Source organism: Urocitellus parryii, chromosome 4 (assembly GCF_045843805.1).
Source record: "Urocitellus parryii isolate mUroPar1 chromosome 4, mUroPar1.hap1, whole genome shotgun sequence".
Lineage (NCBI taxonomy): Eukaryota > Metazoa > Chordata > Mammalia > Rodentia > Sciuridae > Urocitellus > Urocitellus parryii.
This window is the reverse complement of record NC_135534.1, coordinates 66,496,343-66,511,327: the sequence shown is the minus strand read 5'-3', so window position 1 is coordinate 66,511,327 and position 14,985 is coordinate 66,496,343. Positions and strand designations below refer to the sequence as shown.

At 35.3% G+C, this 14,985-nt stretch overlaps 1 protein-coding gene across 2 annotated transcripts in view; it reads right to left on the bottom strand.

Annotated features, from left to right (window-relative positions):
- Positions 1 to 14,985, bottom strand: part of Uvrag (UV radiation resistance associated) — a 341,523-nt gene that overhangs the window by 56,727 nt on the left and 269,811 nt on the right. For both annotated transcript variants that reach the window (XM_026387330.2, XM_077797626.1), the window contains exon 13: positions 14,771 to 14,849. In XM_026387330.2, coding sequence (XP_026243115.2) covers positions 14,771 to 14,849 — 79 coding nt within the window. The remainder of the gene's footprint in view (positions 1 to 14,770; positions 14,850 to 14,985) is intronic.

Genomic DNA, 14,985 nt, shown 5'->3' with positions numbered 1-14,985 from the left:
CTAGGTTTAAGTTCGGTCTCTACCATTGGACAGATCTGTGTAACTTTGGGGTAGTGCACTTAACTTCCCAGAGGTAGATTCTCTGTCAGCAAAAGAGGATGACAGTAATTCTACATCTCACAGGGCTGTGGGAGTCTCTAAGAAAAGTGTCCTGTACAATAGTTAGTTATAATTATACTGGTATTATTATCTGTATTACTCTTATAATGAGCAATGGAGAAGAGATAAAAACTTGAGCTGCAAAGACCTATCTACCCTGCTTCACCCATATGAATCAAAACCTGACTTAGTTTCTATTCTCAAAGGGATGAGTAGAACAAAGAGATGTGTATTTTTTTTATTTCAGTATCTTGGAAACATAACATCAATTTTTTTTTTGTGGGGGAGGGCAGGTACCAGGGCTTGAACTCAGGTGCACTTGACCACTGAGCCACATCCCCAGCCCTATTTTATATCTTATTTAGAGACAGGGTCTCAACTGAGTTGCTTAGTGCCTTGAGGACGCTGAGGCTGGCTTTAAACTCACGATCCTCCTGCCTCAGCCTCTCAAGCCGCAGGGATTACAGGTGTGTACCACTATATCTGGCCAAAACGTCAATTAAAAATTTTTTTTTAGAGTTGTAGATCAACAGGATACCTTTATTTTATGTGTTCGTTTATATGTGGTACTAAGGAGTGAACCCAGTGTCTTACCCATGCTAGGCAAGCGCTCTGCCACTCAGCTCCAGCTCCAGCCCTCATAACATCAATTTTTAATTCAGTTCTAAAATGGCTTCACTTTATTATGAGCTAAAAATAGCTTCAATTACTGATAGCAAACAGAAAATATACAGCTAATTGTTTTAGGGGAGCCCCAGGAATGCTATATTCCACTTGATTAAAAATATAATATGCCCGAAAACGGTACCATGGCTTAGAGTAGGAATGTAGATAGAGGCAGAGAGAAGGGGACTTTAATCACTTACGAACAGAGTCTGGGTTATGTTTTCAAGAGGTTCATGGGAGAGACGATGACTGATTCATGTGTGTGCTACCTGCAAGACTCCCTCATGCTACCTCTGCCAGGAGATTCACCTACCCCTCTCCTTTCTTTAGAAGAAAGTGTAGACTTTCTTCTAAAAGCTGTCTTCAGTCTAGCCTTCTTCCTACAGACATAGACTTCTTTAATATGACAAGGGAACCGAGAATGCTTAAGAGGGCCAGGTGGGATGTGTGGCAAGGTGGTAAAATCAGAGAAGTCAAGGCTGACATAAATCTATGACTTAGCAAATCTAACCCTCTTAGCTGGAAGGCATATACGTCATTTCCTTAGATCTTATGTTATCTGGGGAACTCTGCAGTCTGCCAATAATTTTTAAAAAGGCCTTTTTAAAAAATTAAAAGTACATTTTTATTCACAAAAGAAATTAAATAGCAAATAGACATGAAATACATGAACTTAACATTCACTAATAAAAAGAGCTATAAATATAAACACAGATATTGTCATATGAAAAAGGTTAATAACACAAAATACTGGCAAGAGGACAAAAAACCGGTATGTCAAACTCTAATTATATATTCTTTGACCCATTAATTAGGTATTTATTCTAAGGAAATAAGTGAACACACATGCAAATATCTAAGTGAATAGGATGCTTATTCACTGCAATGTTGTTCACAATGGGGAAACAAGGAAATGATCTACATGTGTATCAACAAGGAAACTGTTAGATAAATTAGAGTACATCCATAGAATAGAATGAAATACAAGCAAAATTTTATATAGCTATGTTTATCAACAGGAAACTCTTCACAATAGAGTTAAATGAAAAAAAGCAGGAAGCACAATAGAATGTATAGTATCACACCATTTATGAAAAATGTTATCTACTTAATCTATGCATATTTGCACAGATATTTAGAAAGACTTTCACTAAAATATTAACAATGGTTACTTCCAAATAGTGGCATCTTACATGATTTTTATTTTTTCCTAATGATTTTCCATGTTTAAAATAAATTATACTGAGATTGAATCATTTACTTAATAAAATATAATTTTTATTTTAAAAAATGGCATGAAAAAATATTACCTCAACACTAAAGGTTCAACAATAATGCATATGGTATCTGGATACCTTTTTTTCTGTATACAAAAGTAATCTGATGGATGTAGCTACTCCCCTTTATGTATTCACTCTCAAATTTTGCCTGTAATCTCTGTTCACGTATTTTCAATTTGTGAAATATGGGATTTATTAATCACAATGAAAATATTGCACTTAGCATTTCATTTGCTTAGCTGATGCCTGTTTAGCACTTTCCCTGTTCCAGGCACTATGCTAGTGCTTTATCAGCTTTATCAACATGTATATCTAACCTTCTCATATCAACTCCACGACTTAGGAACTATTTTAATCCCCTTTTCACAGACAAGGACACTGAGTCACAAAGAAGTTAAGTAATTTATCCAAAACCACATAGCTAGAGTACCTGCTCTTAATCACTTGCCATGTTGCCTTTATTTTATTTTATTCTAGGATTTTGGACTCTCGCTTGCTAAATTAACATTCATTAAATTACTGATTTTATTGTCACTGAACCAAGTCTGAAAATTGTAAATGTTCTTCTCTAAAAACACCAAAATTTACACACAACAAATTTTGAGTTTATTTTTCCAAATATTTTTTATCTAAGCTATAATGATTACTTTGATGCCAATTAAACCAGACTAAATTCATTTTTTAAATTTTTTTTTAGTTGTAGATGGACATAATACCTTTATTTTTTTATTTTTATTTTTATGTGGTGTTGAGGATAGAGCCCAGTGCGTTCTACATGCAAGGTGTGCACTCTACCACAGAGCTACAACCTCAGCCCCCAAATTCATTTTTCATATAGCTCATAATTCATTTCATAGAGCTTAATCATAAAAATGATAGCTAGAATTTATATCGCACCTCTCTGAACTAAGCACTGGATATTTCATTTCAGGTGACGTGCATTCTTCTTCCCAGCAAAAGATGTCACTCACGGTGGTACTTTGGAAAAGGCCAATCTAGTCTCATTACTGAATAAGCAAAATGCTAAAGTGAATCTCTTAAAACAACTAGATAAAGGAAGAGATACAGGTTACCAAAGATGCTAAGCCAAGTATTGTGCTAAATTTACACTTAGCTTTTAAATAGCCACAGAAAAAGGGAAACCTGTTATATAATGTGTTTCCTTGCTGTCTGATAACAGGAAATCAGCAAGTGTGTTCCCCTGAACTTAAGAGTCAAATGATTAGGGTCTTAATTTCTTTGGTCATCTAACTGCTGTGTAACGGTGTGTAAAAAATTCACCCTTCTGAGGCTTGGTTTATCTAAATGCAATATTTCTTATACTTTTAGGACTTTTAAAAATATTAAAGAGATAATGTACCCTAATATAAGCTATTTAAATATGTTACCATTGTTCTAATTTTTATTATTTGTAAAAATGTTCTTGGGATTGGATTTCTAGTTTCAGTTTTTAAAGTAGAAAAAAATGTCCAAAGAGTTAAAAATAGTTTTATTTTACCCATTTATCAGTTTCTATAGTTGAAGAGTACAGTGATTATAACCAATATAATATCAATGATGTTTAGTAAATTGGTTAATGACTGATGTCTTTTTTAAGAAAAATATTTATTTTTTAGTTGTAGTTGGACACAAAACCTTTATTTTACTTATTTTTATGTGATGCTGAGGATTGAACCCAAGGCCTCACACTTGCTAGGTGAGTGCTCTACCGCTGAGCTACAACCCCAGTCCAATGGCTGATATTTATGAAAAAAAAAAAAAAACCAACAAATTATATAATAAACACCTAACCAATAATTTCAACTACAAAAGATAGTATGTTATCCTTTTAAATACAGACTGGATACTTTAGAAAACTACCATATATATTCTTATCTCAAGCCTATTTAAAATTCAACACACACACATAAATGGAGAGAGAGAAGTGGATGGATGAATGGATGCATAGATAAAGTTAATTATCAACCTTTAAGGCAGAAAGTACAATCTTCTGGCTTGTAGTCCTTCTGCCTCAGCCTCCAGAGTAGGAGGATTAGAGGGGTACACCACCATGCCAGACCCAATGAACATTTCACACTTGAAATGCCTGGGAGCTCACCTAGACCATACTTAGGTCCAGGAATAACACTGAAAAATCTGTCCTTCTGGGGTCAACAGTGGTCTGCCCAAACCATCTTTCCTGTCTTCACCATTAAGGTAATCTTCTGCTCTAATCAGGCTGGTTGAAACATACCCTTGGCAGTCTCTCCTCTGTGTGTTGGTTCCCTTCCTCTCTCACTAGCCATATATTTTTCATTCTTGAATTTCCAGTTTGGATATCATATCCTATGAAGCCTTCCTCTTCACATCAGTTTAATAGTATAACAACAACAAATCGCAACTATCATTCACTGAGTATCCTTTTTTGTGGACAAAACCTCATCTACAATATTATCTCAATTAGCTAAGAAAAAGAAAAAAAAATTGGAAGATCCAGAGGGTGCCTGTGAGTGGTGGGATTATGAACAAATTCAAAAATTCTACCTTCTTTTGTACTTTTTATAATTTCTATAATTGGCATACATTATCTTTGAATTTAGATTCCTTTTTTCAGTACTGGGGATTGAATCCAGGTCCTCATGCATGCTAGGCAAGTGCTCTACTACCAAGCTATGCCCTCAGTCTAGAAATTATTATTATTATTATTGTTTTTGAATATCTTTTTTTTTTTTTATGTGGTGCTGAGGATCGAACCCAGGGCCTTGTACATGCTAAGCGAGCGCTCTACCACTGAGCGACAACCCCAGTCTTAGAAATTATTATTTTTTTAAAGATTTTTTTAAAGATGGACACAGTATCTTTATTTATTTATTTTTATGTGGTGCTGGGGATCGAACCCAGTGCCTCACATGTGCAAGGCAAGTGCTTTACCACTGAGCCACAACCCCAGCCCCATTTATTACTTTTTCTTTTTTTTTTTAAAGGATACAGGATGCTACTAACATAAGGGTGGACATAGCAGATTAATGGGATAGAATTCAGAGTTCAGAAATAAATTCTCACACTTTAATTTTGGCATGAGTGTCAAGATAATTCAATGGATAAAGAGAAGTAAGGAGTAGTCTTTTCAACAAGTGTTTCTGGTTCAACTGGGTATTTGCATGCAAAAGAAGAAACATCCCCTTTTTTACACCTATAAAGGTCAATTTGAACTATCAATTTGATTGGATTAAGAGGTTTATGGGTGTGTCAGTGAGGGTGTGTCCAGGAATGATTGGCACATGGGATAGTCAACTGAAATGGAGACCCTCCCTGCGCATAGGCAGAGCTGTCCAATGACTTGGATGAAATAAAAGTTGGAAGAACAAGGAAGCAGCAATAGAGGCAAGTTGGATTCTTCTTGAATGGGTTCTTGATTGCTGTGGCTATCATCGGAGGATATTGGACTCTCATCTTCTCTCTTCTTGAATGAGTTCTTGACTCTCATATCTTTATTCTTCTTGAATGGGTTCTTGATTGCTGTGGCTATCACCTGAGGATATTGGACTCTCATATCTTCACTCTTCCAAAGCAGACTCTGCCAGTGATTCTCCAGAAGCCTTGGGTCTTGGATTAAGGTAGCACCGCTGATCCCTTTAGTTCTAGCTACTGGTTCTTCCAGCTCTCCAGCCTGCAGATGGCCACTGTGGACTACCCAGCTTCTGATCCCCTAAGCCAACTAGTAAGTCCACTTTTTATAATTATACTTCTTGTTTATTCTGTTCCTCTAGAGAACCCTAATATAATACCATACATAAAAATCAATTCAAATCAACCACAGTCCTAAAAGTAGAGCTTAAAAACTACACAGAAAGCCTAAGAGTAATTATCTGTGACCTTGGCTAAATATTCTTAGATACAAAAGTACAAACAAGAAATGAAAAACAGGTGAAATTGGACATCATCAAAACTATAAACCTTTGTGCTTCAATAAATATGATCAAGTAAATTGAAAAGGGATGGGTTGTAGCTCAGTGGTAGAGTGCTTGCCTAGCATGCATGAGGCACTGGGTTCGATTCTCAGCACTGAATACAAACAAATAAAATAACAACTAAAAGAATTAAAAAAAATTGAAAAGATAACCTGAAGAATGGCAGAAAATAGTTCTAAATCATTTGTCTGAAAAGAGGACTTGTATCTAGAATGTACAGACACCTCTTTGGATTCAACAATAAAAACAATCCAATTTTAAAGTGGGTAAAAGGTCTGAGTAGATATTTCTCCAAATAAGATAAGTAAATGTTTAGCTGAGTACTTTAGAAAATGCTCGGCATCTTAGCTATTGGAAAAAATTCAAATCTTTGAAATCACTTTCATTTAAATCTTCCATTTTATCATTCGTTGATTTCCTTTGAGTGACAAACTTACTTCACTCATTTTTGAAATAATTTTTTGCCAAATAGAGGAATAAAGAAAGACTATGAATGGGCATTGAGAGTCTTTTTAGGGCAATGAAAATGTCCTAAAATTGTGGTGGTAGATGCATTATTTGGTGATTATACTAAAAACCATTGAATTTGTACTCTGAATGGGTGAACTGTATGGTATATTAATTACATTGTAGTAAAGCTTTTTTTTAAAAAATTTTTTCAAACTGTAGCACTTTTTATAAAGAACTTCCAATACATTAAACGGCAAATTTTGTAGGCAGCAGGGAGAGGGGGCATTTTGACTATAAAACATCCTTGGAATGTGTATTCTTGATTCCCATAAGAATTACAAAAATAAAAATGCATTTTCTCCCCATGTGTCATATACGTTGGACTATATGTTGAAGAAATACATTTCAATTTAAGCTGGTGGGTGTAAATTGGCATCAATCCCTTCTAAATAGCAGTGTGCTAAATAGTGTGGGCCCTAAGAGTGGCTAGGTTTTAGAGAAAGACCACGTCCTTGGCAAAATAAGGGTTGTTTTGCCAAGAGAAGCTACTTTTACTTCCTATGAAGACTTAAAATAACTTAAAAGATGGGGGTGGGGGGAGATAACAGAGCCAAAGTAAAGAGCTCACGAAATTCTCAGGTTTTACTCCTAATTCTACTTAACCCATAGTGTCAGGAGTTCAACTATAAAATGTAGACTTGTCTGTGCTCTACCTTGCAGGATTATAAGAAGGTCCAAATTTAAAAGAAAAGGAAATAATGTTAGTAGTGCTAGTGGGATATAACTGAGTTGAACTTTAGAAGATTTGGTTATGAATTTTCTTTGATAATAGCTGAGTTGACCTAGGGAAATTAGCATTGGAACAGCTCAATTTCTTACCTCTTCTTATTTGTTACAGACCTATTCAACATACTTCAGAGTCTGAAATGAGCTTCATGCATAAAAGTATACCAAAGCCTTAAATGTAAGTCATCACTGTCATTTGTAAAGTACACCTTTCAAAGTATTAGCCCTGTGCTTATAAGAAAGGAGTGAAGAGGCCCAACTTAAGAAAAGCCAAAGGCAGTAGGGAACAATCCTCTGGGAGCTGCCAGCTCTGACTTGTACTGGCAAGCATTACTGGAATTCAGATTGGCAGGTCTCTTATATAATGTTCCTACATTTGGGGAACTGACACATGTGTCTTGGTTTATCAGACTATGAGCACTTGAGAGGGTTTATAGGAAATCTCAGGGTGGCTACATTCTCTAGGACAGCAGTTTTCAAACTTTTTTTTGTCTGAAAATCCCTTTATACTCTTAAAAATTATTGAGGAACCCAAAGAGCTTTTTGTTTAGGCAGGTCAAATATATTAGTACTTATAATGTTAGAATTAAAATGAAGAAACCTTAAATATTTATTAATCCATTTTCAAAAAACAATAGAAACCCACTACTTGTTAATACATATAATATTCTAATGAAAAACAAGCATATTTTCCAAAAAGAAATTTAGTGAGATAAATGACACTGTTTTATATTTTTGCAGTCTCTTTTGCAATGCCCAGGCTTAATAGAAAACAGTTGGAGTTTCATGTTTACTTCTGCATTCATTTTGTTACCATATGTTGTTTTGTAAAAAAAAATCCCGCTTATACAGATTATAGTTGGAAAAGAAAGGAAAATTTTTATAGTCTTTTCAGATAATTGTGGATATTCTTCTTTGATACTACTCCCAAACTCATCAAGTAATAGACAGTTTTTATTGGTTAGCAGCAACGAGAGTCTAAAACCCTATAAAAAACTTTCCACATCTAATACATTAAAATTCATTGGTCTACAAAATACATTCTACTGTCATGTGTAACTAAAAAGAACAAATACAAAATAAAAAAAAATCATTGGTCTTTCTTGAAATTCAAAAGAATCTTCACCCATCCATGATTTTACAACATCATATACTGGTCATTTGGAAGACACTGGCTCACTGAATTTGTGTGTATGTGTGTATAATCTGATATATTCTATTATAAAATAATTTAAGAATCATATGTGTTTTTATCACTACCAATATTTCCAAAAACATTTTTAAGAACTGGAAAGCTATCAACCTCATGGTGGCAAATGCAAATGTTCTGAAATTCTAAGTTTCACTTAAATCTTCAATTTTATCATCAGTTGATTTCCTTTGAATGACAGGTTCACTTCATTCACTTTTGAGAAAACGTTCTGCCATATGCCTTAGATGGAATACCCAGAGTTTGGCAGTCATTCTCTGAAGCAAAGGTAATGACGACTCCATTAAAAGGCTGTTATTCAGTCAGTAACTCAGTGGCTCAGAGCAAAGCAAGAATGGTTTCTGCATACTTGCTTTTCACCACAAAGAATATTAAAAAGCTGGGCATCCCAGGGTCAATATTTAATATAATTAATAATTTTTACTGCTTCAACGTGGACCATCTTAAGTGAAAATGATTTTAAAAATATGAGTTGCAGTGTTACAGAAGGTAAACACCACCAGTGGTATTGAATGCCTCTACTTTGATTTATTCTAAGGGGCCAGTAATTTTTGTCAGTATCATTTTGTATTATCATGCAAATATCAATACAATGCAACAGGCAAAAATGTCTTAGTAATATTATAAAAATAACCCTGTTCTCTGGGACCTCCAGAGAACCAGGGGCCAATTATATTTTTACTCTGAAGAGAAAAGGCAACCTTTGTCACTTAGCTTATGCACATTGGCATGCTCATGTGGAATACTCTGAAAATCTACTGCAAGTTCAGCTTTAACCTCAAAAAACACTTAGCTTCACTGCACCTGCTTGTTTCACTTTATTCAAGTGGTGAACTAACTTAATGCATGTACATATGGCCAATTCATCCTCAAATTAAAAAGGCATTCACAGTATGGCATGAACTGTAATAAGAACTATACATTTAAGACAAACCCATCACAGTTCTTCACATTATAAGATAAATCTCCTAGTTATCTTCCTTATACAGAGCATCCTTGTCTGTGCTAGTCAAGTACTCTGCCATTGAATTAAGTCCCCTAATACTGGGGGCAACTTCAATGCATCTGAAAAAGGCTGTTTGGAATAAGTGGCAACATTTTAAACTCTCACCAGCATAAATATGCCCTGATATTTACCATCTTAAAAAGCAAAATAAACATCTCCACAAAACTGATTAAAAAAAAATACCCACCCCAAATCTCCCTTTATTCCACAGTCCTATCCAGTTATGAAGTCATAACTGGACATAGTCGATTACTCCTTTATTCCAGAAACAAAAAGTACTTGTCTTACTTTCCATATTATTACTCTTTGATCATTTTCTCCCCAGCCAGCTAGTCATTCCTTGGTCTTTGCTGGTTTGTCCTCCTCCTTTCAACTTCTATATGTGATTTCGTGAGGCTAAATTCCACTGTACATATCCATCTGTATGTCTCTCTCTCTTCAGCTCTGCATTCTACCCCTGGTTAACCTTGTTTGATTCCATGGATTTAAATAAGATCTTAGGTTGATGACTCCCAAATTTCTAACTCTAGTACTGACCTACTCCAGATCCTTATATTCTTTTGTTCACTTAATGATTCTATTTATTTCTAAAAGTCAACTCAGTTTAACAATTCCAAATCAGATCTTCTGATGTCCTCTTCCCCAGTTCCATCTTCTGGAACTCATCTCAATAAACACAATCATCCAGTTGCTCATATATAAAACATAAATCATTTTTTGATAATTCCTTTCTCTGTCATCTCCCATATTCAATCCATTTGCTCATCTCCCATGATATATTTCAAATCTGCTTATTTCTCTCCATGTCTACCTCTACCATCCTGGTCCACATCTCCACCAACCCTCCTCTTATCTTCTGAAATTGCCTCCTGACTAGTAACTTCAATTAAATTGTAGTTGCCTGCAATCCACTATAGCAACTAGAGTGATCTGAAGACACAAATCAAATCATTCCTCTCTGAAAATTTAAATCATTCATTCAATAGTTTCATTTGTATTTAGAATAAAATTAAAATTCTTTCCCTGCTCTCTAAGGCTCTGGATGATATATGCTGCCTGCCTACCTCAGCCTCTCAATTATAATTAAGTCCATAAATCTGCTGTGTCTTGACAAGACCTTTTCTACTTCAAGGACTTTGCCCTTGCAGTTCCAGTGGCCTCAGGGAACTTTCTATTCCCTAGCTCTTCACATGGCTGGTTCCTTGTCATGTTCAACAGTTAATTCCTCAATAAGGCTTATTTGACAACTTTATCTAAAGTAGGTCTGTCTTCAGACCTATATTCAATTAATTTCTACTGCAGGACTTATGGCAATCTAAAATAATTTTCATTATTTAGTGTTTTTCCAGTTAAATTATATGTTTAATAAGTCAGGGATAATAGCTTAATTGAAACATAATTCACATACCATACAATTCACCCATCGAATGTATATAATTCAGTGGCTTTTAGTATATTACAAAAATCATGGTAAAATAGATAATACAAAATTTATTTTTTTAACCACTTATTATTGATTATTTAAACCATTTTAGTGGCATTAATCACATTCTCTATGTTATGCAAACATCATTACCATATATTTCTTAAACTTTTTCATCAACTCAAACTCTATAACCATTAAGCAATGGTTCTCCCACTTGCTCCTTCTCCCAGTATTCCAATCTACTTGTCTGTATGCTCTTGTCTTCTCTAGATATTTCATGTTAAGTGGAATCATAATACTTGTCTCTTTGCACCTAGCTTATCAGTGAGGCAGGCATCTGGGATCTTGTGTGTCTTACAACCTAATTAGGCATACACAGCTAGCTTACAGTACATGCTCAATAAACAAAAAACAATTTTAAGAAAGTTACTTAACTTTTTAAAAATGTATTTTTATTACATATATTTAAGACACAGCACAATGTTTTGATGTACATATGTAAGGACATACACAATACAACTGTTACAACAAATTAGATACTTGTCACTTTCCAGTTAACTTTTCTGGTATGGTGACAACACCTAAAATCTACTTTTACTAAATTGTAAAAATACAATATTATTGACTATAAGTCTCATGATGTATATTAATGCCTCTGTTCTTAAGGAACTATCTGGGAATGTCATCTTCTTTGAACTACACATTTAGGATGGAAATATATACAACAATGAAGCATGTAAAAGTAAGGGAATTTTTTTGCCAAGCCTGTTAGATTATAGTGACAGAGGCCAAAGCCATATTTGTCTTCATATTCATTTAACATTATCTGTTCTTTATCTCTACAGGGTGATGATAAGGATCATACAGAGCCATATGCACATTCCTTACTAACTATGAGGAAAAAGTATTATAATTTTTGTTATACTACTTTTTATGCTCTGGGAATTAAAAGCAAACTATTGTTCTATATGTAAATTCTAATACAATATACTTAAAAGCTTACTGACAATTATGGTAGTACCTCATTTCTGAATCAATGCTAATTATGCCATGTCTGAGTTTTGACAGGATCATTTCTATACTATTACAATGTCAACCAATAAAGAAGGCTATTTCCAAATGAAGGGGCTGGCACTTGACACATTAGTGAATGGTGCTCAAAACAAGGCATTTGCTTGACTCACTTTCAATATCTGATCCAGCACATATATACATACCTTCAGTCAGCAGTGACATGAAGAAGGCAAGCAGGCCTGATCAATGCTCCCTGCTCTTTAAACAACACTTGAGGATTTCTACTTGAAGGCCTGTCTTTCCAAGCCTGTGCTTTCAAAACATGGGCTGGACTGATCCCAAATACTGAAGTAACAAATATTACTAAATTCTGTCATTTCCTCTACCAAAAAGTGATTTTACTACTACTTCTGGTTGTGATGAAAGGCCCTATTGACTATTCAAATCCTCGACCAAGTTATGGATGCAGTATTAAATGACTTCACTCCTTTTTCTCTGGCACTTTAACACATGCCAAGGCTTTCATCCACCTCCACTAAAGTGGCTTATAAATTACTGAGGTGGGGCCATTTTAATAGTATGATTTGTTCACATCTCTAGAGATGAGGTACAAATGAGACTGGCTGAGAAGACAAACTCCCCTTTGACAACACACATTAGTATACATAAATAGACCTTCAAAAGCTGGAAATATCTTATTGCTGTAACACTTGGTTAGGAGTCACAATAATTAATGGTTCTTTGATTTGTTACAAATCAAAATGTGAAAAAGTGGTGGTAGTAAGGTTAAAGACAAAAAGAAGCCTTCCCCAAGGTCACAAATTTGAAAGATCACATGTTTCACAGAAGTTTCCATCTAAATATTTAAATTGGAAGTTTACTGTCCCCTCCTTTTAAAACTGCCACAGTGGTGGTAAAAAGATACTTGCTTCCCATGATGCAGAGTGGCTGATCTATTGATCTTAACACCCTCACATTCAAATCTCTCAATTTACAAAAAGAATGGAGAGGATTCAAAGTTTCTAGAAACAATCCAGTTTTTAAACAGAGTATAAAACTTGTTGAGCATATCTGTGGCTTTGGTCTAGTTAAGGAGAAAGTCAGAGACTACTTGGGAAGTTCTTCCAAGTGAGATCAGTCACTAGAGCCATGAGTCTGGTATGCAGGGCTCACTTCCTGTTTCCCATTGCAAATAGACTCCATTTGGTCTTGCTCCCAAAGCAAGCTGGGCTATTCTCAGTTCCTCTCTATACCATTCTTTGCATTCCTACTAGGCCCTGAGAAGAAAGAAGGGTGTAGTTGCACGTGTATGTATGTCTGCATGTGTGCATGCAAATGTTCGTGTTTGAAGCTGGGATTTATGAGGAAATCCAGGCATTTGGTAGGGGCGAGTTTCACCTGGAAGCTTCTGACAACCTTTCAACCTTAGGACAAGGACCTAAGGGCACAGAGCATTCTACTAAAGAACGCCAATATTGCTCCCAGACTCTGTACCCTGTTGCATCCAAGTGATCTTTCCACCTACTGACTTCACTGGAGGTGCCGCCTAATTGACTTACTAATTTACTTCATCTTCCTTAGTGCCGTCTTCTTTAGCAGTTTGTCAAAGCACTGCCTTTTCCATGGTATGACACCACTGTGATCAGCACAGCTAGACAGTCTTGACATTAAAGTCCTGCTCTTTGACTGAAATACTTATCTGCCAAAAGTGGAGGAAAGGAAAGCATCTTGTGGGAAGAACAGCACATGAAAAGGTGAGTCATGGGCAAGAGACTGCACAAGATTGTGTGGCTGGAGGGAGGAACATGAGTGAGAGGGAAAGTAACAGTAAAAGCAGTGTGACTGAAGGGACACTGAGTATGGGGTTATGAAGCAAGTGATTTTAACTGGATTACAAACTAGAAATTTGATCCAATTTCAAGAGGACAGTTAATTTAAAAAAATTAACATTAAATTAAGGTTGGTTGAGGGAAGAAAGGCATCATATAGAGGTATAATTCTAGGTTTATCAGACATGAACAAGGAAATTGTTCAGTAAGATTCTAGATTTATATGGATAAAAGGTAACTCCAGCTCACAGAAGCAAAAGCATCACAAATTTTATTATTTCCACAAAACTGAAAGGTCTAAGGATATAGCTGATAATATCTCTAAATAACAGCTAGGCTGAGGGTATTCATCCATGTGACAGTCCAATTGGAAGGATGTCCTAATGAGAACAAAGCACTGAAACTGGTCTTTCTTGACTACTAGAAAATTTATGGAACATCCACCTCTTGAAGTACAGCCAAGTGTACTAAAGAAATGCTACGTATTTCTTTCAGAAAAAATACAAACTCAGGCATCTGATAGTCTCACTATGGTATGTGGAAAGACATTATTCAAGTGAGTTACAAACTCATGTGCTGTTGAAAGAGCCACAGAAATCCAAGATGGGTTGGAAGGAACATATGCTGGGTCTTTTCCTTTGGGTCCTGGATAATGAGTATGACATGGTATGACACAACAGGACCATTAAGGACTTGCCAAAGGCACTAAACTTTTATTCCATAAACAAGAAAGCAAAATGAGTCCCTAGAAGTGGTCTAAGAAAGCTATTACCAATCAAGCTGCAGACCAGGAAATTATAGAGTCCACACATTCAAGTACAAGTCCACCATCAAGTAAGATCATAGAAAAGGGCTTCTGAGTTTAGCAGGATTCCAACTGATACCCATTGATTCTGTGTCTTCATTACAAAGGCACAGAATAAGACTGTGGCCAAAAAAGAAATTGGCATTACTAATGTAACTGGTTAAATAAAAAGGGTCAATCACAATACTTAGTTATAAAGAGAGTTAACAATCCAAAGCAGTCAGAAAGGAGAGAATAAGAATGGCTTACCTGTGCTATATTTTTGTTCAGAAGATAGACACCATAATCAAATTGTAACTTCTCTCCTCCTTTTGGATACAGTGGAAACCTAAGAAAAGTAAAGAAATTGTAAAGATAAGAATTTTCCAAAACTAAGTAAATACAACCTCCTAGTTGTTGACAGAGGCTGAAGTTACTTAGATGTAGCATAAATATCTCAAGATTGTACTAAATCACTTAGGTAC